We start from the raw sequence: 27561 nt of genomic DNA, 5'->3' as shown, positions 1-27561 counted from the left end.
CAGAATTCAGATCACATTCTGATCCCTCTCTGAATTCAGATAGGGATGCAAATTTTGTGCAGAGTCACTCTTCATCTTTCACATATTTTACTTTAACAGATTTTATTACACTGCTCTCCATTTGAACGACTCAACATCCAGCATCCTCCAACAGAAATGGCATTATCTCTCTGATAATACACACCCAACCAAGAGTAAAGCTAAATTCCAGCCAGTTACTTCCAGTACACTGAAAAGATGGTCCTAACCTTCACCCAGAGAAACCTAATGTGCAAAGTCTTTCTCTCCCAAACTGCAGTATTTTCGCACTATAACAAGACATGCTATTTTACAGTGAAATTATTCTAAATACTAGTTACCTTTAATGTTTCACTTGTATATGTGAGAGATAACTTCAAACATACCAGAATTTGTAATCAAATTTTGACAGACATTAATCTTATCAACTCTGTATCATACCTTGAATGTAATAGAGAGAGCCCAATTCTCCAATCTCTTTGCAAAAGAGAAATGAAATTATTCCTAGATGTAGAAATAAGAGCTGACACAATAATAATGAAAAACCATATCTTACACTGGGCTAAACTGGTGAAGGTGTTTGAGGCAAGGATCAGAAAAGATAAGATAGAAATTCCATAAAAATAATCAGGAAATAATAAATATAATTATTTTATCAGAGGTTTTAAAACTAATAGAAATGTAGTGGTTTATCATCTTTTCAGACTGGGCTTGTGAAAGTTCACAAAAAGGATTCAGGAGAACAACAAGGTTTCTATAGCAACCTAAGAAATTAGCAAAATACAGGAAATAAACTGAACCAAGGCCAACACAGTTGTATTGAAACAGATGGATGCTTTACTATTTCACAAATTAAAGCTCAACATGCGAGAAGAGAGAAAACTACATCCAAGCTAACGAAAGTTGAAAACCAGGAAGAGCTGTGCTCAAATGGAGATAAGAAAGCATGAACTACAGGCTCAAATAAAAAGTAAATTCATGACAAAACTAGAAGAGAAATAAATTTACATTGTTACATTAATAAATTTACTCCATTACAATATTTTAACAAGCTGACCTGTTTGCTATTTGTGTTTCTTCCCAGATAGTGCAAGTTGGACTTGTAGCTGATTTTCCCTGTGCCCCTCTATATATCCATGCTGGGACGGTCTCACTGGAGTGGTATTGCACAGTAATACTGGAGTATTATTCCCTTTTGTGCAAGACACCTGTGCACTTGGACTGAATCCATATGGGTCAGCTTTTATAATTTGAATTCTGACCAAAGGTAGGAGCACATTAAGGGACTGCCATAGGAAGCTGAGCTATTGATTCATCTGTTAACTTAATAAATGAGTCATACCAAATGCAATGAAGTAAATTTTCTAAAAATAGCTTGTAGCCAGCTTGGCTGCTGTCATCTGCTGAATTTCTCCAACACCACTTTAATTAACATTAATCTTTCTTCAGATAGATCACTGTCTAAACAATATCAAGTTGTCACTAAGCCTCCCAAAGAAACTCTCCTTCATCTATTAATGAAAGCAAAACTCAAAATTCTCCACTTGGCATTTTTTTTCCAGAACCATCTCACAAACATGTTTGTTACCTGCCATCAGGATATTCTGTCTTTTGAGTGATTTATAAACCAAGCAGATTATTCAAGAGAGACTGTTCTTGGGAGCGGATCAAATGCCTGGGACCCAGACTGGCTATTTCTAACTCTACAGGCATGTTCATTTCATCACAGGCTACTTCCTACAACAATTCTCCTGCCAGAGCAAACTAACCAAGTCAGCACCCTTAGCCTGCTCATCTGGACTACCTTGATGTTGGCCCCTATGATCAACTGGCCTTGGATCCTCACATCCTCACAAAGTACTCCAGGGACAGAGGTAGCAGGATTTAAAAGCATTTGAAAGCTTTTCTCTCCACTACCTGCAAGATACATTAAAAGCAGAGAGAGAGAGCTCCTTTAATTGATAACTAGTTTCTACTGACCTTTGAGAAATTGTTAAAGCACCCTGAGGGAGGTAGTAAGAAGGCTGCTATTCTGGGCTCCTTCCTACACAACAGAACACTGGCAGCTACAGCAAGCTGGGCTGCAGCTCCTGGCGCTGGCTGCTCACCAGCAAGGAACCGTGCAAAACACAAAACAGCTCCCAGAGAGCATCCTCATGACAGCTTCACTTACTCAAAGGTACTAAACTATGCCATGAAGAGCCACCCCAGGTTTATTGTTTCTTTTTGGGGTATTATTATTATTATTGTTATTATTATTAATATTTGAGTAGATTCAATAATTACATCCTTGAAAACTTACTTCCCTCCTCCCCCAGTCTTTGGCTAACTTCAACATGCTGTACAGGAAAACATCACAGAAATCAAATTATTGCAGACATGCCCTCTGTCAGTTCATGTCTGTCATGAACAACAGCTCTGAGATTAAAACATCACTTTACAGGATTGTCCCTCTGCCTCGCCACATCCCAAAGATTCCTTGCCCACACAAAACAAAAAAAGAGGGGGGAAGGGATTAACCCAAAAGTTTATTCCCTACCATATAATTTTTTTAAGGGTAACAAATATACAACATTTTCTGCTGCTTTCAGGCTTTTTTTTTTTCCCAAGAAAAGCAATAAACAACATGAAAATATCATTTTTAAGGAGGAAAGCCATATTATTTTTCTCTTCCATCCTTCCAAGCTGGTTTGTCGCTTTGTTTTTTCTTTTTTAAAATTTTACTACAGGAAAAGCAATACTAAGTCAGAAGAGGCTATTTTTTCAGACACTTCCGGCAGAAAAATATCACCTCAACATTCTAATACTGGAAAAGAATAGAACAAGAATCTTTGTCCTCAACATATGCCAGAAATTAGGGATGAGGTCATATGTAGGTCACTTGGCAATCGCAGGACCAGGAGCCACTCTTCCCTCCTAGCAGAATTAATCTGACTAGATTTAATTTTGGGGAGGAAAGTTGGAGCTGTTACCAAGTGCATGAGTGTAAAACAACACCCTGTGTAGTGACACACTGTGTGCCGCCATCCAGGCCCACGTGAGCGCAGAGCTCCGTGCAGTTTTCGAGGGGTAACTCTGCTTTACCCCAGCACACGGGGCACAGCCCTGAGACACATGCACAGATGGACTCCTCCTCTTGAAAATGTTCATCAGCTTGATTGCTGCCTAATAAAAACACACCAGGGGAGCCAGAAGGCACTGGCACCAAAAAGTTTTGAGCTTGCAGCACTATCACCCAAAACAAATTGGATGAAGAGAACACTTAGAATACACTCAGAGTACATACTTTTCAGTGGTGCAATTTATGTTTTTTTTAATCTCAGCATGGGAAAGTGAATTCTGTGCAAAATCAGGAGGACTGCTGAGCTTCCATGAGAAGCAAAAAATATTTAAGTTTTGATTTTTACTAAAATTAATTAATAATTGCTCAAAAGTCCTATCATCAATACTTACATGCTTCATGGCAAGAATATGAAGCATGCAAATAGCAAATATTTTAACACTTTTGAATAAAATGAAATTAAGTATAAACAGCAAGATATTTATAACATCAGACTTTTAAAAAAGATTTTAGCATTTAACTAGTAAATAAATACTTAATAATTTGTAATAGGCTCTTTCCACCAGATTATAGCAACTGAAATGGTCTGAGAATAATGTACTGAAGACTAATTCTGCACTTAGAATTTTCATTAGAGATTCAAAATTTTATTTATAATTAAAACTGACTTATAAAGTCTTCCCAAATGCCAGCAGAATCTAAAACCATTCTTGCCATGTGGACCAACAGCAAAAGAGCCCACTTCCATGCAGGATGCATGTGTGTTTCTAGTGCAGAGGGATGATTGTACTCTGCTCCATCTGATTGGTGATCTAAATATGGAAATCATACATTAAATCAAACAGACAGAAATGTCAGCTAGATTTAAGTAAAAATGTGCTCAGTGACTTTGAAAGTTCCCACCGGGGCATCAGATGCTTGACCAGCCAGCTCATTAAACAACATGAGCAAGATTTGAAATTTCCTGAGAGAAAAAATATGCAGAAGCAGACAAAAATGATTATCACAAAACCAGTAAAATTCTCACCATTTAGACAAAGAAAAATATATTTAATATCCATGTTGGGATTTAGTCAGTAGACTGAGGACTCTAAAACACTGTATAAAAAGAGATATTTATAGTAAATGCCAAGACAATAATATATGTTGATCTTACTTTATCCTGTAGGAAATACCATTGTAGGGCAAAGTATGTATTTGCATTTTTTTCCAGCACGTAGATACCTAAGAGAGATACAGAGGATTTGCATATATATTGCTGGCAATTGCCTGTCAGAAAATCCTCACCTACCTCAACTGAAAGCAAAAATTTTGGGTGCTGGAGAGTGACCTTTTGCCTACCTTGGAAGGCACTGCAAATTAAATGATTTAGGTGATCTGATAAGGATTACAATGATCTGCCTGGAAATAGAAGATTTCACTGGTAAATTACCATAGCAGTTTGTAGAAACCCATGCAGGAAGATAAAGCAATTTTTGCTGACACTCCTGTCATTGCAGTTGAGCTCTATTTGCTCCCACCCAAATGTAAAAGAGAGATCATCTAAACCAAATATGAAGAAGATTCTTCCTCGATAATAAGTTGACCCACAACTAGTAGAAACATTAAAGTTAACTTTTATAGAAATTAACATTGTCCACCCCCCCTACGGATTTATCCAACAAGAAATGAATTTTAAAAATATGGCATTTCCCCACAAACCCCTCAAGCTTTTTTTATTTATATGCTGCTCACATTACACTAAAATATTATAATTTTTTCCCAGTAACTTCAGTGCATTTTTTCTCCTCCATTTTTAGACACTCAAGCATTGAACATGCTTGTGAAGCCTGGTTAGACATGCTTCACATTTCTGTCTCCATGTGCCAGTTTATGCCAAGGTTAAAAAAATTAAGTATTTATTTTAAAAAGAGGAAGTTTGACTGAGATACTGATCCCAGGAAATGGGACCAGCAAGAAAGGAACACTTGATGAACAGGCTGGAATGAATTGCAGACCACAGGTTGAAAAGTGCAATGACAGTACTTTTCATGATTAGGCAAAAAGGCATCCAGAAAATATCTTCACTCCAAAAAAATCAGTAAGAATTGAACGTGAGAGCAGAATGATTAAAACTTGAAAAAAATAAGATGTGGAGAATATGTGGGAATGGTCTGATCATTCCAGAGTCTAGACCAAATTTTTTCTTTACAATTTAAATCACAGGGCTTATGGACAACCACCAGAACTTTTAAATAACTTGATTTTAATAAAACAACTTGATCCTACAATACTGAAATGACAAGAATGAGAGAGGAGTGTCAGAGACAAGCAGCATCCAGAAAGGGGAATAAACTTGTTCACACAATGCTTCCCCCTCTGGAAGCTCTAACACCTTACTTTGCTCCACCACATTTCAGAGAGATGTTAAGTATGAGTATGATACAGCACACAACTAGTGGCAGTCTTGTTATATCTGTATTTCTCCACATAGTTAAATTCAAAAGTAAAATTTGCTGGTTTTCTTTTTCCTTCATACATTAGCATGCTCACATATACATACATATATTGCCCTGTGTGGCCTAAATGAGTGAATGAAATTCTGTTTAAAATAGTAATCTGACTCCAGGGGAGTTTTCTTTGTGTATGCTCTGTGCTGGGAATGTGAAAGGGAAAAAGAAAAATCAGTTTAGCTGCAGAATGGAGTCACAGGAATAAAACAACACCACATTTGATCTATCTGTCTTCATACCTAGAAGGAACTTTCTATAGACAAATAGTATTACTGACAATGCTGCAAGTGAGATTTTATTGCATGTCTCACACAGTTATCTCCATCCCAGACAACTTACATTTACTTTTGACACCATCATCATCCAAGTTTTACAGTTGCTTATAAAATATCTGTATAGTTCAAACTCAAGAAACTGAAAAGCAATTCTTTGTTATTCATATATTATTAGCTGTGGGCTTTTAGAACTAATTTTTGGGTTTTTGTAGTTGTCGCTCCCTTTTTCATTGCACCTGATCATTTACATGTCAACAAAAAGTTTCTAGATTAATTTAAAAACCATTTGATGTATTGTCTCTGCTATTCATGCCACAGCATACTACAACCTGACTCTCATTATTCAGAAAAGTGGGAGGCTGGAGACACGTGGATCTTGGACAACTTAAGAAGGCTTTGATTAAATGCATTTATGAATTTTGTTCCATTCAGGTCCCAGAAATAATTTCTATTTTTTAATGTTTAAATAGCTTGCAAAAGCATAATCCATTGGCAAAACGTAACTATTTACACCTCCTTACTTGCAGCTTTAATTTACCTTTTAAGTCCCTAACAGCTATGTTCTCCTTCCATCTATTCTGTACAATGTTCTCTTAAAAGCAAAAACAAGACAGAAAAATCCTCTCTGGTTCCATCTCCCAAAGCCCTTCTCTCTTTTCCTTGGTCCCCGTATAAATATGACTTTAGGAGGAGGTTGCAAGGTTACTGAGTACACCACAGCCCTTACTATCACATCCTGTGGGTGACAGTGACCATAACATGCCCCATAACTTCAACATGCCTCCAGCAGCTCCCGAGCTGAAGAACACAGATAAGGTAGAGATTTTAGCTCTTCCTCAGTTTCTGCCCCAAAACAGGAGATAAGGTGAATCCTGGAGCTTACATTCCTGTAAAATAAGTAACTTCCTTGAGCACTGGCACGTTTATTCCATGTCAGGGAGGCCTGGTAAATTTCTCTAGATAAATTTAGCAAAATCAACAGGAGGTGAATATCTTATCCAAAGCAGAGATTTAGTCTAGAAGTCTCTGCCACTTATCAGTGTATTGGGAAATTATAACCCCACAGATGTTTAAAGTAAAAAAATTAAACTAGGGATCTTTCATTTGCCAGAACGTCTGTGTCAGTCTTTTCTCAAATCAATTTCATGTATTTGGAGAATAGTCTTGAAAAAAGCTCGACTGCAGTTCTACCAGCAAGCACCACACAGAGCTTAGATGTGTTCCTAGGCATCTGAAACAGCCACTATGTAAACAGTGATCACAGAATCACATTGGAAAAGGTGAAGCACCGTGGATTTTTCTTAGACCAGACACAAAGAACCATGTTATATTAATTAATGCTGAATTTCTGACTAGCAATGGGCAAATGACAAAGGTGACCAACACTAACGTTGTTAACGCCTCCCACAGTACTCACTGGGCCCTGGAGCAGAAAGGAAATCAAAGATGGTTATGGCAAACTGGGAGTGAGGACAGCACAGGGCATGCACAACTCTCGTGGATAATAATATAAAAACCAAATACATGAGATTTGTGTACAGGGATAGCTGGGCTTTATCAATAAACCACTGGAAGAAACTGCAATGTTTCTTGCCCAATTACAATTTACTATTTTACTCCAAACACGCAATTATTGTTACGAAACCTGCCTTTTCCTTCCAGAACTAGCAATAAACACCCTCACCCTTTAGACAGCAACAGTAATAACAAAAAAAGCTAGTTACACAAGCCCAGAAATAACCCAAATCTATATTGAAATGAGTTTAAGTGATAACCAAACTTAGGAACCAAACTAAACTGCAGAATTGCATTAAGAAAGAACTTTTAAAGAACTGATAGAAAAACCCTTACAGATAACACCAGTACAATATATTTTAGGACCTCAGCATCTGGTTAAACTGCAAGATCATATTATGCTAGCAATACCATACTATAATTACTTTACAAAGTTTTATTCTCTTTTGGAATTGCCTTTGTGATCAAAGAACTTAGAGGTAGGTGGGTGGTGCCATCAAGTCAAGCAATGGAAGAATCTCTTGTATTTAAAACCTAAAAGGTAGATCTAGAAAGGTGGAACAAAGACCATTTACAAACTTAAAAAAAGTCCAGATTTTTTATCTTATAAATATTCCCCCTCCCCTCCCTCAAGCAGAATATCATGGGTAGATTTTACTAGGTTATTTTAACATAAACTATATTGTCAGCTATATTTTCATCCAAAACGTGTCAGGACAAATAGTGATGCTATCCCTCCTCAACAGCAGTCAATGCTTTAGCTCCTATTTCCTCCAGCCACATCACCTGACTTTAAATGCTCACTGATGCATAATGTTACCCTAGATAAGTGTCAAGATACATTTCATTGCTGCAGTGCCTCTATACCTTAAGCTGCTAAGAAGGCAGGCTTCTCCAAATTCAGCAGTGTTCTTCAAAGCTGAGAAACATGATTACCCAGCGCACATTTAGCTGGCTTCATAAATCAGACAATAATTGTAATAAATGGCTTTTTAAAAAAAAAAAATCGACTTTTCATGCTCTGAAGATGCTTTAGTATGAAAACCAGAATGTCCTCTTTCATCTTACTTAAGGAAAATTAAATACACAGTAGAAGCATTCCCTCACTGATTCACCTTTGCAAGTCTTATGTAATAATTTGTCCAAAATCCACTCACACCGAATTCAAAACCATTTTAATGAATAAATAAAATGTAGGAGAAGCCTTTTACAAATAAAAGAAAGTAAAAATTGAGTACCTAATACCTAAACATGTCCATTCCAAGGTTACCTTTCTGTCACATCTGTTGATTAGCTCACAGCTCAGCTGATCTTTACAGTCCAGCACAGTGACTCCACTTGTTCCACATATGCCATTACAACAAAAAAATTCCACAGGTAGATTTTACAATTTCTCTTTGAGTTTACATTGATAAATTAATACAGTATGTAGCATTATTGGCATTTCTGCTCTTGCCCCAGCTCAGTTTCATCCTCAGAACTGCACTGATCCATACATGAGCAAAACACAGAACATGTTCTCAGCATTTCCTCTCCCCCAGTCTTGCCACCTTCTAAAATCTGCTGAGTAAGTAGCTATAATGCAGAAATACTTCAGGAAGAGCTTTCATATTATTGGAGATTCACAGAGCAATTCAATCCATTACAGTTTTGCATTAAACTGCATTAAAGGAAGTACAAGGCCTAGGAGTCCTCTGATTTTACAATAAATTAAAATAATAACCCTAACTCTGAACAACTGCTAGTGACAGATACTTGAATGATGCATCATAATGCAAGCTAGCTACTTGTTTTTTAAAATGTTTACTACCTCTTCTGGCAGAATTCAGCTTTTATTAACAACTGAACTGCTAAACATAGGAGATGAAGGAAGAAAAAAACCAATCAAAACCTTGGATCTATTTGTTATTTTCAGGGAGCTATACCAGCATCCCACATGAGATCACAGCCAACTCTGTACCACAGTGAGAGTGGCACTGAGCCACAGCTAATAAATCATGCTGAGAGGAAGAGCATGTTGGCTTGTACTCAGCACTGTGCTGCAGACATCTCTTACAACCAGCCAGCTCAGAGTACTCACTCGTCCTCATTTGTCAAAAGCTACTAACTAGGGAGTAAGTAAATTACATTAATTACATAATTTTAATATAAAATGTATAAAATATGTTGCATGATATAACAGTGTAATTAGAAACAGTGTGTTATTCCATGAGAATGGTGCAAAGGAATCGTTCTCAGTAGCAAATATAATTCATTAATACCCATTTGAGATCTTCCAAATTAAAATTGGAAAAGAGCTACTTGACAAATTTTCAGTGACTTTTTTCACTTTAAAATGTAATGCAATTAAAACTAAAATAGTTGTGCATCATAAAATTTTATCAAAGTTCCTCAGTGAAAGGTTCTATAAACACTTCAACATGAAATTAAATATTCAATTTTTTGGTTTGCCAGTTTCATTTCATGTTAAACATTCCACTCCTTTTTACTGGCCAAGTACAAAATATTTATTGCTTAGTTCATCCTCTTTCTCAAGGACTTGTGTTTTCTCAGTATTTTTTGCTCTGCTTGATCACAGGGCATCTCAAATTTAGCTTAAGTTACCCATTCATATTTCTCCCTTAATTCACACCCACACCCCCCCAACCTATCCCACTATTAGACTTTTTATTAATTGCAGTAGTAAACAGTTGTCTTATTTCATAGCTTTCCTTTTACACATTAGCCAACAGTTCCATGAGAAAAAGTTTTATTTTCTACTGCCTGAAAACATGATCTGTGAAACAGGCTATTTAGAAAGGGTCTTGATTATTAGATTCTGGTTAGAATAACTCATTTTTAGCAAATCCACCAAGAGCAGTCTCTTGCCTCTGCTCAGCACAAAACCCTTCAAATCTTAATTTTCCTTCTCTCAAGGCTGAGTACCACACAGTGCATCACTTTCCTGCAGTATTGTTAGATTTTCCTCCTGTAACTAGCTACTGCAGCAGACGGCTATTTATCCTGTAAGATTGTTACAAGAGCACCCTCAAAAGAAGGAAAAGAGGCTGACCTACTGCTGAACTGAACGCAGCATCAACACAGGCTAATGATCAATAACTTCAGTTAGCATTTCCTTCCATGGGTTTTCAAACGAAGCAGCAACAGAAACAACTGTAAAATCTGAACAGTGCAGATGTATTTGAATGTCTTATTTCATCACTCACTCCCTGTTCCAGAATAACAGAATGTCAAAACATTTTCTGATAAAGTCTCTCCTCAAGAGTAGCTTCTGCTGAGGTAGAAAGGACATAAACCAGCATGGAGTCCAACTTTGGTGAAGGAAGGGACATAATTTCTGGAAGTAGTCAAATATGTACAAACCTCCTTTTCATATGGCTGTCAGTGGTCTGATCCTTTGCATTACTCAGTATTCCTGTGTCTTAAGAAATAGACATTTCTTTGTGCCACTGTAATTGTAGAAACTACAGATGCCTACCTCTTTGTGGATACACAAAGTCACAGTTCTTGAGCAAATACATTAAGTTTCAAAACTTGCCCTAATGAGCCTGAATAATTTCTTATTAATGATCACTGATGTTTCATTTATCTCTTCTTTCTTCTCCAGTGATGATTCCAACATAATCCTTCTGTAAACTGAATAGAATTAAAGAGTACAGAGCAACACAAAGCTTGCTATTAGGGTAGCTAATAATCTGAGAATCTAATTTCTGTTCAAAATATTCAGCTAGTGTCCTGTGCAAAAGAACAGAAATGGTAAAAAGAAACCATCCTTTCATATGCCAAAGTAGCACCAAAAATTCATGGTCTTGAGAAGCCTCTGTATATATAGACCACTGCCTTAAACAAAGAGGAAAATCATGGGAGAGATTGACAGAAAAAGATGTGAAGAATGAAGACCCCTCTGATAAAAAAAAAAAAAAAAACCCAACTCTTATTAATAAGCTCTCATTTGAGAAATGCTTTTCCACATAACATAAGGTTTTGGACAAGAACAGTTCTAATTAGTCTCAAGTTAAAGGGTATTAAGACCTTGTTAAAAATGGAGGCTTAAATTAGTTCTTTGTTGGGTAATGAAAGTGATTGCTAAGATGACACTGAAACAAATTTTAAGATAAATTATTGCTGCATTAGAGAAATAACAGGAAGAAGGCATTTCTAAGTACTTCTAACTTTGAACAGATTATTGCTATCCCTTCACAGTAAGTCAGTGTATTAAGATATGCAGAAATACCCAAGAAGGCAAGCTAATTAAAAGCTTGGATACTGGTAACTGTGTGTGACTGAAATCAAAAGTTATGACAAAGCCTTCCTTGAAAGGTTATTGTTAGTAATATAAGAATACTATCTGACTATTAAAAATAGCTTGTGTATATACATGCTGCAGTCATCACACTGTTTATAATGTTTATTTCCTCATGTACACAATGAAAATAATAGTAGCAAATCAAAGATGACAAAAACTGTGACTGAGGAAAAAAATTTCAATCCAATGAAACTTTTATCTTATATTAGAGGTCTTGAGCATCTTAAACATTCATAAACTGTAAAAGAGCATAAGTAAACCCTTTAGTTTAGCATATACAATAAATTAGCTAAAAAGATTAAAAGGCTTAAAAGTGCAGATGACAGGACAAGAGAAACTCCTGAAGGAAGAAAGAAAATAAACACCTTCCTAAATGTAGAACTCTCTGCTATCACTGGGATTTCTGAATAAAACCTTGAGCTGATAATCTCTTTTTCTACTGGATCTGGGGGCATTTTTGTTTCACATATCTATCTTCAAAATGTTCTGCTCAACCATGCAGGCTGAAGCACCACACTTCTCAAAGGTGTTTGAGACAAGCAAAAAGGGAAGACGTTTGCTCAATTTTTACTTTTTAAAAACACACTTCCCAAAATACTTTAACAACATAAATCTGAATTTTTTGTGTATATGCAAAATATTAGAATTAAAAATATAAAATTTCTCTGAGATCTCCAAATCTCTACAAACTCATCAATTACTAATGCCTATAGAATCATTAGCAAATAATCAAGTACATAGAAGCACACCACCTATTTTTGAACACAAACGTTTCCTTTAAATCTTACTCAGCTTTTGAGCACAAATTCATTCCTTGAGGATTTATTTTTAGTCGCTAGCTTTTAAAAAAAACAATACAGAGCACACCGTTAAAAATATGAATCAGTCTGTGAAGTGTGCTGCTTCATCCCCTCATAGGCAGAATTGCCCTTGAAAAGCTATTTGCCTAAGGCTCGTGGCAGGCAGCATTCCTTCTTAAGCCAGGGAGAAGTAGTAAAAAACCTAAAATAACTGGATTTCTTTGCATTTTTCTGGCAAATTTCTGTTTTTAGAAGGGATTCAATGCTGAAAGATTCTGGAAAAGTACATTTTAAAGTAAACTGTATTAAAAGAATACAGCCTGAATACAGTATCATTCTTATAAACTTAAAATACTTTATTGTAACTCTGCTTATGTCAGATTTGAAAGTAAAGATTCTGAGAGCCATTTTAGATGGATTTTGGGTAAGGGTATTTATTGTAGCTTGGTGGAAAGCAAATTTTGCTCTTATACACAAAAAACCAAGATGATCCATCCATGTATGGGGAAGACTGGATAAGCATCACCCTATTTGGGATGAGCGTTTTCTGGGTTTTGTTGCTCATTCTATGAAAACTCATCTTAAGAGTTTTAATGTTTCAAGATTATTCAAAACTCAAGTACCTTCTGGAATTTTTCTTTATGGTTTGGACTTTACACAAGAAACCTGAAATACAATTGGATAATACTCGTGAAGCCTCTGATCTTCCCCTGAAATTCATGCATGCTTAGATAAAGACAAGGTTCTAAACTGTAAGAAACTGTTAAGATAGGTTGAATTAAAACTCTTTCAAATCTTGTTCACTGATTTTCACAGCATTAAAAATGCAGTATAGTAGGCACAATGCAGAATTTCCTGAACAAAATGCCAACAGTGCGGATACAGCTCGAGCTCCAGGCACAAAATGGACACAACAGCTGCTCATGGTACCACACACTGCTTCTCAGTCCTGAATCCTGCAGCCATCCCAGAACTACAGTGCTAAAAATCTCTCAGCCACATTGCCCTCTATTCTCTTTTTCTGCATGTGAAACCAAAATGAAATTAGATAGTAATGTATTTCCGAGATTATTTGCAATCCATATAGTGAATGGCTTTCCTGGTTCTGTAAGAACAGTATTTTTTATATTAGCAAAAAAAGGAAATACATTAAAGGAATCTTTATGTGCACCTTTTGGAAAAATGGAACACAGTAGACTAAAAATCATCACCTCGTAAATAATAATTACATCTTCTGTTAAAATGGAGAAGTTTCCAGTCATGCATTTCCACATTTAATAGTTCCTCCATGAACTATTCTGGTTTTGAACGCTTGCCACTGAACATTTCCACACACTATATTAAGCTATAGAGCACATTAACTGTGTAGAATGCTTGCGACAATGAGAAAAAGAGTGAATGAAGAGGGGTTGAGGAAAAAAAAGAATCTGAATGTGCATTTTCAAAATAGGTGTTACAATAATGTCAGTCAAATGACACTCACTCCAGAGCAACCTGTATTTTCTAAATCAATCACCTATCTGAAAATGACACCAATAACAAATTCCAAAAGGATGCACTGGATATCCAACCACAGATACAGACAGATACAAGAATGTATCTGAAACCAAATAATGAATAAAAAATAGAATTTTAATAGAGTAAGACTTTCTCCTCATTAGAATATAAGGAAGGGGACAAAAATGGAGGTAAGAAGAGAAATACTATAGTTAAGAAAGACCAAAAAGCTTAGAACAGAATTAGTAAGGATATATGTTTTAAAGGGAAGCATTTACTGCTGTAGTATAACTGTGTTTCTTTGACATAGTATGTGAAAAATCACTTGAGGTAATTTTTCAACCCTTAATACATCAGTTTTGAGCTCAATGCTGTCTTCATCCATAAAAATCACTTAAGTCCTGGTTATAGTCTTGTGATGTTTATATGATAGCATGGATAAAGGGAAAAAGAGTAACTAAGTGAAGAATCCATGGTAAAATTCAAGCTGTAGTGAAAGAAAGTGAGAAAAGCACACATTAAAACCCCACAAGATTTACTGTAGGATAGCTATACTTTTCTTTCTTAAGCCACCATCTGTAGAGATTTCTATTGTAAACTGCTAAGAAGTGATTTTACAGGAGTCCTCCACAAAAGTTATGGCAGGACAATTCTAATTAAGAAAGCAATCTAGAATTGAAATGCATTGAATAATGGTGCATAAAAGCATGAACAGATCTCTGCATAGCAATTTTCTGTATATCAGTGTCAGAACCATTCCTAAGATGTGCAGCAGTGGCTTCCTCTACATCTCTATTCTATTACAATATTTCAGTAGCAGATGATGCAATCCTCCTAATCTATACTGCAAAGAGGCACACAAATTTCACAGAGACCTTCTCTAAATAAGGCATTCCCTTCAAGTCATTATAGCTTAGACAAAAGGTAGCCCCTCATCCAAATAGAGGCCAGGGGTCAGCTCACAATCACTTTTCAGAGCAGTTCAGAAGATAATTTAGTAATTTTTACTAGAGAGATTAGAAGAGAGCAATTTTCTATCATGTAGTAAATTACTAAAACCCATGTAGAGATGGTTTTGTTCCTCCCATTTCTGGGAGTTCCAAACTTCAGTTTAGCCATGTCAGGGAAGCCTGCTCTACTTTGAAGGACACGTGTTTGCTCATGCAATGGAAAAATTGTTCAAGTTTGTGGGTGCTCCACTCTTTATGAAGGTACGACTCCTGAAAGAAGTATATAAAAATTGCCATAGCAGCTCAGTCTAAATGTGCACACAAGTCAGTATGATGTTTCTGGTGCTAAGAAACAAATGCTTAGGGAATAAACACATGACACAGAACATGATTTGCTTGCTGGTACACTCTTTTCACCTCTTGCTGCCTTCAGTTCAGGAGCTTTCCTGACCTAGATGCTGCATGCAATTAATTGGCTTTAGCAGCCACAGTAGGCCTATCAGCCTAATTCCTTTATTTGTATCCATCATTTATACTCCAGGCTTCCATATGATGTTACATCAATTATGAAACATCCAGTTCTGCTACACTTGTACAAGTATGTAATTTTATTAACTTTAAACCTGCTGCTCAATTTTTTTTCCTGTCACAATTTGTGATCTGTGAAAAACAGTGAATAATTGCCTCTGACTTTTTTTAATGCTATTCATTCTGCATACCTCCACCACATGTTGTTTCTTCGTTAAAGTGAAAAATTCTAGTCTATTTAATTTCTTTGTGTGGAAGCTGTTCCAAATCTCTGCTTAATCTTATCATCCATACCATACCCCCACTAGATGTTGATAAAGTAGTCAAGATTTGAGCACATCGGAGGTTTATAGTCATATAAATAGGTCTTCTGTTTGGTACTTGATTTTTTTATTAAGTACTGTTATTTTAAATGTTCTTTTCTGAGTATACAGAAACACACTAAATGCACAATAAAGTATTAGGAGAATCCTTTCATAGCATTATCTTAGGAAATGCAGTTTAAGCTAAGATCAGCACTGGACCATTTCTTACCTGTAGATACACACACATAAAAAGCTATGAGAGGACAACCCCCTTTAAATATCCAGAAAAGAACAGATTACAAAAAGAAAAAACTTAAGTGTGAAAGAATGAAGTCAGGTGAAGAGTCGGGCTAGTGTGATTTGAATGAAGTCTTGAGGTGGCAAATAGGCTAGAGGAAGCTGTTTGAGTTTTGAAAGTTTTAGATCCTCAGAGTGGAAAGCTGACAAAAATAGCAAATGCCATGAAAAGACCCCTCCAAAAGAAGCCTGAAGTTAAAAGATCAAGTAAGGCAAGATTGGGTCACCAAGAGAAGACTAGAGAATAGAGCTAGAAGCTGTGGTGGATTTGGGTTGGACAAGAAGACGAAATGCAAAGCCAGAGAGGTGTACAGCAGAACCCCTCAAGGAAATCCCTATCATTACACATTAGGATTTCAAAAATAATTTAGACTGTGGTTTTAAAAAATAGAATATTGACCAGGAAGATGAGCTGCTATGCCATTATATTCCAAAGCAAATGACAGGCTGTAAAGTTTTATTCAATCAAATGACCATTTTACATTCTACTCCCATCTATTCTTATTAATTATTAGTGCAAATGATTACAGAAAGAAGTCTTCTGGTACTTAATTCTGAGACTGTGACAGTACTTGGTACATACTCAATTTTCCTGTTTCTTCTGTAAAAGCCATTCTGGTCTGATCCTGAATATACTCAAACACACAGGAAGCTTGCCTATATTCCTTCCAAAAGCAAAAGGAAAAAAGAAATTACAAAAATTATTTACAATTTTCTTAATTACAAAAAGTATTACAATTATAATATTACCCACATGTGACCTAAATCTGATTGGGTTGGAGTTGTCTTCCTCCACAGCAGGTGGCTGCACCAGAATTGCTGTGTTCTGGATTTGTGCCTGAACAGTGCTGATAACACACCAGTGTTTTCCCTGTGGTTGAACAGTGCTTGTAAAGCATCCAGACCTTTTCTTTCCCTTCTCTGCCACCCCAGTAAGTAAGGCTGGGGATAGGAAAGAGCTGGGAGTGAGCACAGTCAGCAATGCTGACCAAATACCATAACATTGTGCCCAGCAATAAATGCTCAAGGAAAGGAGGAGGAAGAGGAGTAACATTAGACATTGCAGTATTTGTCTTCCCAGGCAATTCTTGTGCGTGCTGAGGCCTGGCTTCCCAGAAATTGGCAAAGCATCTGACTGCTGATGGGAAATATTAAATCTCTTTCTTGTACCACTGGAGAATAAAAGTTATAAAGAAAACAGGACTTAAAAATTGCATTTGGAAAAATAACAAATTGACATGAATTTGAAGTTAGAAACAGAGTGGGCAATTTTAAAATGAAGGTTTAAAACAAACATAGAAATAACTTTTAATCAACTGTGATACTGGCTAGACTGAAACCTGATCAAGATTTCTGAACCTATGTCCTATGTATTTCTTTTCAGACATCAAAGAGCAAATATAATGGAACAGAGCAGGAAGGGCATAGTTTTTCTTTTGAATCCTTAAAAAATATTGTAACATTCCGTTTATTTTCCTAAATGAAAGTTTAAGTACATGTAATAATAACAACAACAAACCTTAAATCTGAACATGAAGGATCTAGAAAATCTCCATAACCAATGATGAAGTTTCTTATTTCAACAAACATTATATGTTCTTACACATCCTACAAGCAGAGAAAATCCCTAAACTTTTTAAGATAGCGGTTCCTGGCTAGCAAGTTTGGAGCAGTGCATCCCTGCAACACAGAGAAGTACAATACTTAATTCTGAAACTAGTACTAGAACTGAAAAGAGAGAGAATACCCAAGATGCAGCTGCCATGAAAACAACCAACCCTCTCCCCTCAACAATACTTATCAGCCCAGACACAGTTCTGGGGCTGCACAGCCTCTAGTTCTAGAACAACTTATGCAGCTACCTGATTAGCTCACAAACTTCTTAATTGCAGGCTACCATAGGTGTTCCAAGAGCAAAAAGAGGAAATTTCCTTCTAAGAATTTGGTAGCTGTGTGATAAGAGAAGACATGTTTGTTCTAAATGGAACTACTATTGGTAGATAAAGCTGACATGGAGCTTCAGAGAGGTTACAGGAGACTGCTTTGGGCCAAGACGTAAAAATCATTAGAGCTGAAAGTTACTAAGTGCTTAAAAACCACATTTTCTTGTGTTCTGCTTTGCACAGTCTGCTCCTATGGGTTTGCTTCAGACAGATGAAGTTGTTGCTATAGGTTTATGAGTCATTAAGCTTAAACAGCCAAAGGACACCCAAAGGACACACGCAATATTAGCCTTTTTTGCTAGAAGCTGCCAAGGAATCCTCTGGGTTGAGAATTCTTTTTCTTGAAGTGCGAGAAACAGAAAACTTTTAGGGATTGGTTCATATGACTGGAGGTACAAAAGATTTGGCAAATGAACAGCAAGAACATCCGCTGTGATACATTTGGTGGAGGCTGGCTGGACTATGGAGAAGCCAAGTGGGGAAACTGCCTGGAGAAGAAACCCTAGCCACTTAAGGTCTTAACCATATTTTAATTATCTTGATGGAAGAGCAAATACAAATTTTTAAGGCACACAAAAACTCTGCTCAATCTCCCTGATCAATGAAAAATCATAAGGATAGCATGAAGCCAATTTTATGTATATCAACTTTTAAGAAGTTACTTATTAGATTAGACTCATCCTCATGAATTCCTTTATGCAGGTCTCAGACCTTTGGAAGTCTGTCAAATACAACTTTTTTCATTAGATTCAATGCTTAAAATAGGCAGCACTTCTGTAATGCTCAGCATTGCTTCTCTGCATAACAGTCTGGGCTACCACAGACAGCTCTCCAGCCATCCTAATAAAGATAACCTGATAAAATCACCTAATGTTTAGAGATGACCTCAGGAGGCAAGAGAAGCAGAGAAGTATTTTAGTAAGCCTATCAGGGAAAACATACTAATACAGTCAAATAATGGACAAACAACTAGAAGGCTGCTGCACAGCAAGGTAACTGTGGATAGAACTACCAAATAAATGTTTCCTCTCTCTACCGCATTATTGGAACCAGCAGTTAAATAAAAGATACAGGTGTGACATTCATATATAGTAACAGGCATTGAAACACTAGAAAGGCTGCACAAAGGGGAGAGGGTATGAACTGGTATCCTCACAACATTAAATTTGCAATCTTCAGCAAGACAGAATATGTCACTGGTTTTAAAATGATGAGCAAAACACAAAGTATAAGCCACAATACTTCAGGTTTCCTCAAAAAATTGCTAGATAGGTTCCTCCATGCGGAGATGGAAACTTACTAATAGGTCTATCACCATTTTGGTTGTCTTTCTAATGCAATTACACGGAGGGTAAATAACATTTTCTTCTCACAATCTTGTCTTCTCCGTAGTACACACTCATTAAAACAAGTTCTAATTTCCTGTCAAAATTACCTGTTCTTACATTTTATATTTATCTACTCTCATAATCAGTCTGAAGGAGACATGAAACACAGTTTAGATGTGATGCGATTTTGCCTAGAAAGAAGTTATTCGGAATCAAAGTTACCTGTTCTTACATTTTATATTTATCTACTCTCATAATCAGTCTGAAGGAGACATGAAACACAGTTTAGATGTGATGCGATTTTGCCTAGAAAGAAGTTATTCGGAATCTCTCGGATATTGTTCATCTCAAAGAAGTTCTGAAGATGTTTCCAAAACAAATGCATCAGTGATTATCTGCAGCTGCTGAATTGCACAGAAAGATTAAAAGCATCCTCTTTTCTGTTTAGACAAGTATTTTATGAACTTTGTGTCAACATACAGGCTAGAGCTGAAAGGAAAATGTTATAAAGTGATGCTAAGAATTAAAACTTTGGAATTTCTATACACAGAACTTCTGCTTGAAGTAGGTGGGCCTATATTCCTAACATTCTAATGAACTGATGGGTCACTCTTCAGGTGTATTTAAGTAACTTCTAGTGAAAAAAGAAAAGTAGTAGTAAAAATCCTAGGAGAAGTTTCAGGTGATAGACATATTGCATAGTAAGTATTCTATTTCTCTCCTGAGCACAGATTGGCTACTGAGGGTGGAAAAGGACAGGAAAACAGAGGAGTGCAAATACTTCTGTCTGCTCATGAGCAAGGGGTCAAATGAACTCATATGTTAGATATGTCTAACAATATGTTAGACTTTCCTTGAGCACCAGCCTTTTGCCTTGCTAGAGAGCCTCAAAGATGTCCCCTTAAAAGCAGGACTCTGCTAGCATCAAGCTGTTTCACTGCATTTTACTTCAGCTGATTAAAGTCTGAACCATCATCTAAGAACATGCAGCCTAGTCCCTCCAAATGCACCTGCTCTCTGCAGCTCTGCTGTTTAGGACAATGAATGGAAAAATATCTCTAGTCTTCTCCCATAGTCTGTAACTCCTCACTTTAGGTTAATTTGATATGCTTGGTGTTTTGGGGTTTTTTCCCTTTAGCAGAACTTTCACTTTTAATGACACACAGTAAATGGTGAGTTAATCACATACAAGTATAGGTGATCAAACTACTGATTTGAGCAGCAGAGCTTTTATTAGCATTGCTGAAAGAACTGAAAGCAGATGAAGTTTACAGTCCTGCTCCAGCTGGGAAATCACCTGGGGAAAAAAGGCTACTCTGACAACTAGGCATACTTGATATAAATCAAATATTAATGAAAAAACCAACAATGCTATTTTATAGCTTCATTTCAATGTAAAGACACTTTCAGCTGTCCAAAAAAAAGCCTTCTGCAATAACAAAACAGAAGTTGTCTGTTGCAGAGCCAAGAGTGGCAAACTAAGAGGGACAGAGCCATTTACAGAGAAAGCATGAGAATTTATGTAAATCTAATGTTTGCATCTGAGATTATAAAGAAAAAGAGGCAGTGCATCTCCAGTCAGCACAAACAAGCACTAAAGAAGTCCTAAAGTGTAAATATTAAACAAGTAAGAGGATTAATCAAATGCTATTTTACAATTCCAGGTATTGTTACAGGCATCAATCATAGCCAAATAGGTATAAAATTTTAATTAAACTTTATTCTTTTTTGCAAAAAAATACTAAAACATCTCTTTGTCTGGCACTCCCCCGCTTCACTCCATTGCTGTCCTTTGCATAACAAAGGATCCCTTGGGATCTTAAGAGTCACCTACAGAAGGCTGAGTTGGACAATATTGCCTTAGATGGTTTCTTCATTTTGGAGATTCAGACACACTATTACACATTTTGCAAGAACTCTTCATAGGTGTTCAGTCATAATACAGCAAGAATTTTAATTTGGAAAGATAAACCCAAGTCTATACATTCCTATCATTGGTCAGGAAGAGGACATTTTTCTTGCACTGTAATCTGTCATAGAGCAAAGTACCATAAGCAGCCCTTGAAACCTAACATGTATTGAGACTTTACTCAGTCTTTCAAAGTGACAAAAATGTCTATGTTGCAGTCACTTGTGCTTTTTATGCTATAAGAAACAGAAATCCATTTAATTTCTTTTGAACATTACAATAATTTATTCCAATATTCTTCATCTCAGTTACGGTCAAGGAAGAAAATTAAAAGACTATCACTTCTGTTAAAAATATACAGAAAGTAATAATTCTACAACAAAGGCACTTCAACCTTCTGAGAGTAAACTCAAGAGGTGCAAGTCCAAAGCATGTAAGCCTACCTGCAGCTCCAAAATCCACATACAATTCTAAAGCAAATAAACAAAAAAGAACCAACAAAGCCAACCAACCAATCAAAAATATTCAAAAAACCACCACTCAACAGAAAAATTCTGAAAATTAAGACCTTTAAAATAGCCTTGACTTCAACACTTAAACAGTAAGTATTAAAAACTTATCTATTGCATTCACTCTGTACATATCTAGCAACAATTATACTTGCTTCTTGTTCCTCTATCATTTCAGATGTATAAATCATCAGTTACATACACAACGTCAAAATTGCCCAAGAAGGCATGTTCATGTGCATATATGTCATTTACCTACAGGAACATAAAATTAATTCTGCATCTACCTCCCTGTAACTGAAATAAGATGCCAAATACACCTTATTTTTCACTAGTTCTCAATCAATACTGAAAAATCTGATCTTTCAGCAACAAGGACCATCACATTAGATCTCACTGTGGACTGCACTGTCATGCATGTTAAAAATGTGAATTTTTTTCTCTTTTTCCCTTCCCTCATAACAATTGGCACACTCACACTAGCAAGAACATTTTCAGCTAGTACTAAAGTTAATGGGTGAGGAAAAAACCCCACAAACCTAAAAAACAAACAAAAAAACTGAATGACAAAGAAGGTCTGATACAATTTCAAGTCTGGCCCAGAGCTCATGAGATTGAATTTTATTTTAGAGAAAGATACAATACTGAGATAAAGACCCGCAGTCCTGTGATGAAGCAAAATTTAGACCATGTGCACATATACTTAAATTGAAACAGGTAGTAGAGGAAGAAACACACATCAGCTGTATGAAATCAGATAGAAAGAAAACAGATTCTAGATGTTAAGTAACAATAACATCATTACCCAGTAATATTCCAATTTATATGCAATTCCTCCTTAAAAAAGAAGAGACAACAATGTGCATACAAGTCCTCTATAGAAATACCAGCATGCACAATCTGTTACTTCTGATGACTCTTAAACCCTTTACTGTACATGCTCTCCGGATGTTACTTCAGAATTATATTAGAAACAAGGTGGTTTTAATAATACTTGCTTGTATTAAAGACTAACAAGTTGGCCAGCATAAGCCACTAAAGCATTATGTGTACTTGATCATACTACTTCTTTATATAATTACAAAACTACTCACAAGGATATCAACAAGAAGCTTTTCTTTGCTTAGCAATAAGAGCCAGATACTCACAAAGAAGGGTCTTGGACCAGATCTTTAAGGTTTATTCCACTACGATCCTCGGCAAGGTTCCTGAAGCAACTGTCACTCACTAAAAAAAAATAGAAATAAAATTTAAACAAAACAAAATAAAACAAACAAAATAAAATAGGAAGAAAAGAGCTGGAAATTTAAGAATGGAGCACAGTTCTTTTGATTAACTAAAAATGCTTTTTGGTGTTGGCTGGAATTTGAACATTCATATATAAAGTCTGATTTTCACTGAGGTTCCATCTAATTCAAAGATAAGTCAACTCAATGGAGAGTGAAAAACACTGTATCACAGCTTATGCAGAAATAAACTGCACAAATTTCAGGTGGTGAGCTTGCTACTTGTCCACCTGAAGGCAAAGGAAATCTCAAACACGTGGATGCACAGGAACACACGAGTCCATACATTTAACAGGAGAGTCTTTAATCATGCACTGATCAATATACTTAATCAGAAACAGTGAGATCTGCTATGTATTTAAGTTCATAGTTATTCACGGGTTAGCAAAAATGTTTAATATGAGCAACAACCAAAACAAGTAATTAAGAGCAAAATTTACTCAAGGAACTTATAAAGTTCATGTACAGCAGCTAGTTACTGTAATAACTGAAATTACAGTAAATGTCACAGAAGTTTTAAAGAGTACTAGTGTGCTTTCATTTCCTTCACTAATTAAAAGAGAAAACCAGAAGAGACTTAAACCTCAAACTCCAAATTTGTTCTCTTGGCTACGTCTCTCAGCACATGTACTCCAATCCTAAAAGCCACCTCATTTATCTTAAATAACATCACAGTCAGTTTGAGAGGTGGAAAAAGAATAGCAGCACAAATACTTTAAGAACAACACAGTATCAGTTTAAAGGAATGACTTATTTGTGACTACAGAAAACTTTCTGAAGGACTCAGAGGTTGTGATTTTTCCATATCAGTGTAAGGATCAATTTCCCTTAACGGGCAAGGTAATCTGCGAGATAAAGTTTATGAAGAAATGCAATATTGAACATGTTACAACAGAGGATACAGCTTCACATTTGGTGAACAGGGATGTGTTTAAATCGCTGCAAAACATTGCAAAAGCAAGTGTTCCTACCTTTTTCTCTCTAAATGCAAATTACTCTCTTTAATTTACATCTCTAAGTATTCATGCGCATCACCAGCATCAGGAAAATGCAAATCATTCCCAAAATACATTGTTTTCACAGATTACAACACACACAGTGACAGACCTACCTAACATACTACAAAACTGCAAAATGTTTCTACTAGTACCTCTCGTTGGCAACGCATCTCACAAGCGTGAAACCTGGTAAGTCTGCTGGAAAGGACAAGTATTGGAAGAAAGCATCCCAGAAGAAGAGGCTGGGGTAGCTGATGGAGCAGGTAGTAGTCCTGGCCCTCAGACAAAGCCTGACAGCTTATGACTGTAAGAGAGGGATTTGTCAGGTGTTGAAAACACTCACCTCAACAGGGTAATAACCACAGGCTATCCTAAGCCTCTCCCCCACTGTCTCTGAAAACTGCACCTAGCAATTGCCTGCTGCACACAATCCCTGAAAGCCCTCAGCCTTTCACTAGGGCTCTCGTCTCAGATCTTCATTTTAAACAACAGCTGGGTGTGCTAACTGAGCCCAGACTCTCAGCTTGCTCCTCCCATGCCAACTTCCCAATTGCCTGTGTAACACACTGCACGTTACCTGTGCTGAGCTCACAAGCACTTCCCCCATTGCCAGGCAAGCTCTGAGCGAGCAGCTGAAGCCCTCGGCAATTTCTCATTTCCATCCTCACCTATTACACTGAACCCAAGACTCTTGAGGGGATCTCAACTCTTCAGGAGTAATTCCAAGATCAGCAGATCCACAAACCACTATATGTTGGATTTCATGAGAGAAAAAATTCCCACCTATGTTGATATTTGATAGTTTATATTTGCTTCTTGTCAAGTTTGGCAACAAAAATATCAAACAGAACATTTTACCTACAGTCTTGTCCTAAATCCTACACTACCAATGTATCAATATATCTCCCATGCTAACACAATACATCATGAATAAAAATTATGCTCAACACTTTTTTCACTACTGAAAAATCAAACATTTTTAAAGCATTAAATATTTAATCGAAACATGCTGCATTTCTCTGGTGTCCCCTCCAATCTCCTCATGGCAAGCAATCACAGTGATAATAGAGGAAACTAGTGTCTTTATCTCAGAAGTTTTTTAAAGGAGAAATGGAAAATGACAACATAAAATCATCTTATCAGTAAAACTGGCCATTGTTTATCTGTAACTCATGATGTTTAAAACACAAAATGTGTTTCAAAAAAAAATGTTTAAAAGGGATCCCTAGATTTGTCAGAGACAGCCTTTGTTTTACTTGTCTCAACATAAAGCCAATATTATAACACTCATTTTATTAATGAATTTTACAATTGCAAACCTTCCCTCTACTTAGTAGACCTTGGCAATGAAACCATTTCCTAGTAAGGCTAATTCAACATCAAATATCTACAAACTTTGAAAAATGTATAAATCTTGTCTCCCTTGTTTTTGTCTTTGATTGTAGGAGAGTTAGAGCAATGTGTAGCTGCAAACGGGTAAGCAAGTCTCTTCTTAGGGTACTGTTCTAGCTGGATTTAGAAAACACCAAGGCTACAGATAAATGTAAAAAATTCCAAATCTGGTTTTAACAATCAAGAATTCCAAGAGTTTAGTTAATACTAACATTTGAGTATAACTACTAATAAAATGACTACTGGAGATAGCAACAGGAGAGTTTCCAGTGAGTGGAAATAATTCATTGGAATAGGCTAGAATAAGCACTTGGTCTGCATACAAGCACAGCCTTGCCCCTTCACATCCTTGCAAGCTCTTACCATAAATAAATAAAACAAATGTTCAGCAATAAATGCAGGGTGGAAGCAATGAAGCAAAGCAGGTAGTCTATTTCTCATAGCTTAGAAAACTTTAAATCAACACTGCACATATTTAAAAAATAACATATACCCTAACTGAAATGAGAGCTATTTATTTTAAACAGGAGAGTGAAACTGTGATGGTATGGCAGAAATATCAGGGTGATCAATGGTGGTTTGAGGAAACAGACCAAAACTTTGCATCACAGCCACAAATTGTACTACAGACACAGTAAGGCCATGCCTGACTTCTCTTTGAAGCACAACCAAGGGACACTTTTGCACAGGACATCTATATGAACCAATTCCCATACAGGGTTTTATTGCCTTGCTCCAAAATTATATTTTTATTTTTTAACCCTCCAAAACTTTATAAAAGCTAGTATTTTAAGCATTGTTGAATGGATGGTTTCTGGAGAGATACAGAACTGTTAGCTGGTCCTCTCTGCACAGACATCAAGTGGCTGAGCCTCTGGTCTGCAGTGCAGCCCCCACAGGTACTTCCTCAGAGACATGGCAAACGACTACAAAAATAGCACCCTAAAGCACATTTGCTCCGTGGGGTATTGCACAGACAATGACAGTCTGTGAGGTGCCAGAAACGTTCCCAATACACCAAATATTGGCACAAAAATCACAGGCATCAACTGAACAAAACACAGTCTCAAAAACATCACAGCGAGGCAAAACCCCTGAATATGCATTACACAGTTTGACTTCCAAGTGAGCTGTTACATGTATCAAAGCAAACAGGGTTTAGCAATAGCTCCAATTTTCCCAACATTCATCCTACTTCCAGCTCCTGGTTTCTATTACTGATGTTCTGTTTCTCACCCCTGTCTAGTCTTGTGCCTAGGAAGTAACAGAGGTGGGAAGCTAATAAGGGAATACAGCTCTCACCTGTCAGTTACACAGCATACAAAATTCCCGATGGAAAGGTTAAAATCAGCATTCACACTCTAATGTGCAAACATCCAATTTACAACAGTTGTGAAGCCTTCCCACTTGGCATTTGTGAACTTCTAAATTTGTCCATGTGATTTTTTTCCCTTTGCTTTCTTTAGCAGAGTTTTAAACGAGACTACACTGAAGACCAAACTAATATTTTGTTCAAGTAGTGGCAGGTCATAATCTGTTGCAAAATGTATCCTTGTTTTAATTTTATTTTTTTAATGTCCTACAATTTGAAAACCATGTAGCTCCTTAAAAACATCATTTAATCTCCTACCCCACACAAAGTACTCCCAGTAAAGAAGAGCCCTCTTAGATCAAATCACTTCCAAATCTACAGCTGATAACAGTGATTTTTATATTTATATTATTTAGAAAAAATGCAATAACCACTCTCAAAAAGTGAATTTCTATAGTTTAGTAAAGAAAATTAACAATAACCTCCTGTTACAGGCCCTCAGCCAGGTAATAGCTAGCATTGACTCCATGATTCCCAGAAGGCTGATCTCTCACTTTAATGCACTATACTTACTAAGAAACCCATCACCCTTACAGATAGTCACAACACAGGTGGACCCAATTGGTCCTTCAATCCAAACACCATCACCACTGGCCAATTAAGAAACCACCCTTTGGTAAACAATTCTCCATAACACATTCCACACGTGCACAGCACCAGGTGCAGCAAGTGAAGATAAGAATTGTTTAGCTCTTTTTTTTCTGATCTTCTCATAGCCTTCCCCAGGACAATGCTGGGACAGTTGTGCATTGCTCTCTGTGGCCAGAGCTGCTGCCACAA

The 27561-nt window shown here is 36.6% G+C and overlaps 1 protein-coding gene across 28 annotated transcripts in view; it reads right to left on the bottom strand.

The window, feature by feature from the left end:
• The window catches only part of GPHN (gephyrin), a 271807-nt gene that overhangs the window by 162990 nt on the left and 81256 nt on the right, over positions 1 to 27561 (bottom strand). For all 28 annotated transcript variants that reach the window (XM_074542808.1, XM_074542813.1, XM_074542812.1 and 25 more), the window contains one exon: positions 22882 to 22960. In XM_074542808.1, the coding sequence (XP_074398909.1) occupies positions 22882 to 22960 (79 nt within the window). Of the gene's footprint in view, positions 1 to 22881; positions 22961 to 27561 lie in introns of those variants that run through there.

This window comes from Zonotrichia albicollis, chromosome 6 (assembly GCF_047830755.1).
Source record: "Zonotrichia albicollis isolate bZonAlb1 chromosome 6, bZonAlb1.hap1, whole genome shotgun sequence".
In the NCBI taxonomy this organism is placed as follows: Eukaryota; Metazoa; Chordata; class Aves; order Passeriformes; family Passerellidae; genus Zonotrichia; species Zonotrichia albicollis.
Note: the sequence above shows the minus strand (reverse complement) of the source record. Positions and strands in the feature narration are given on the sequence as shown.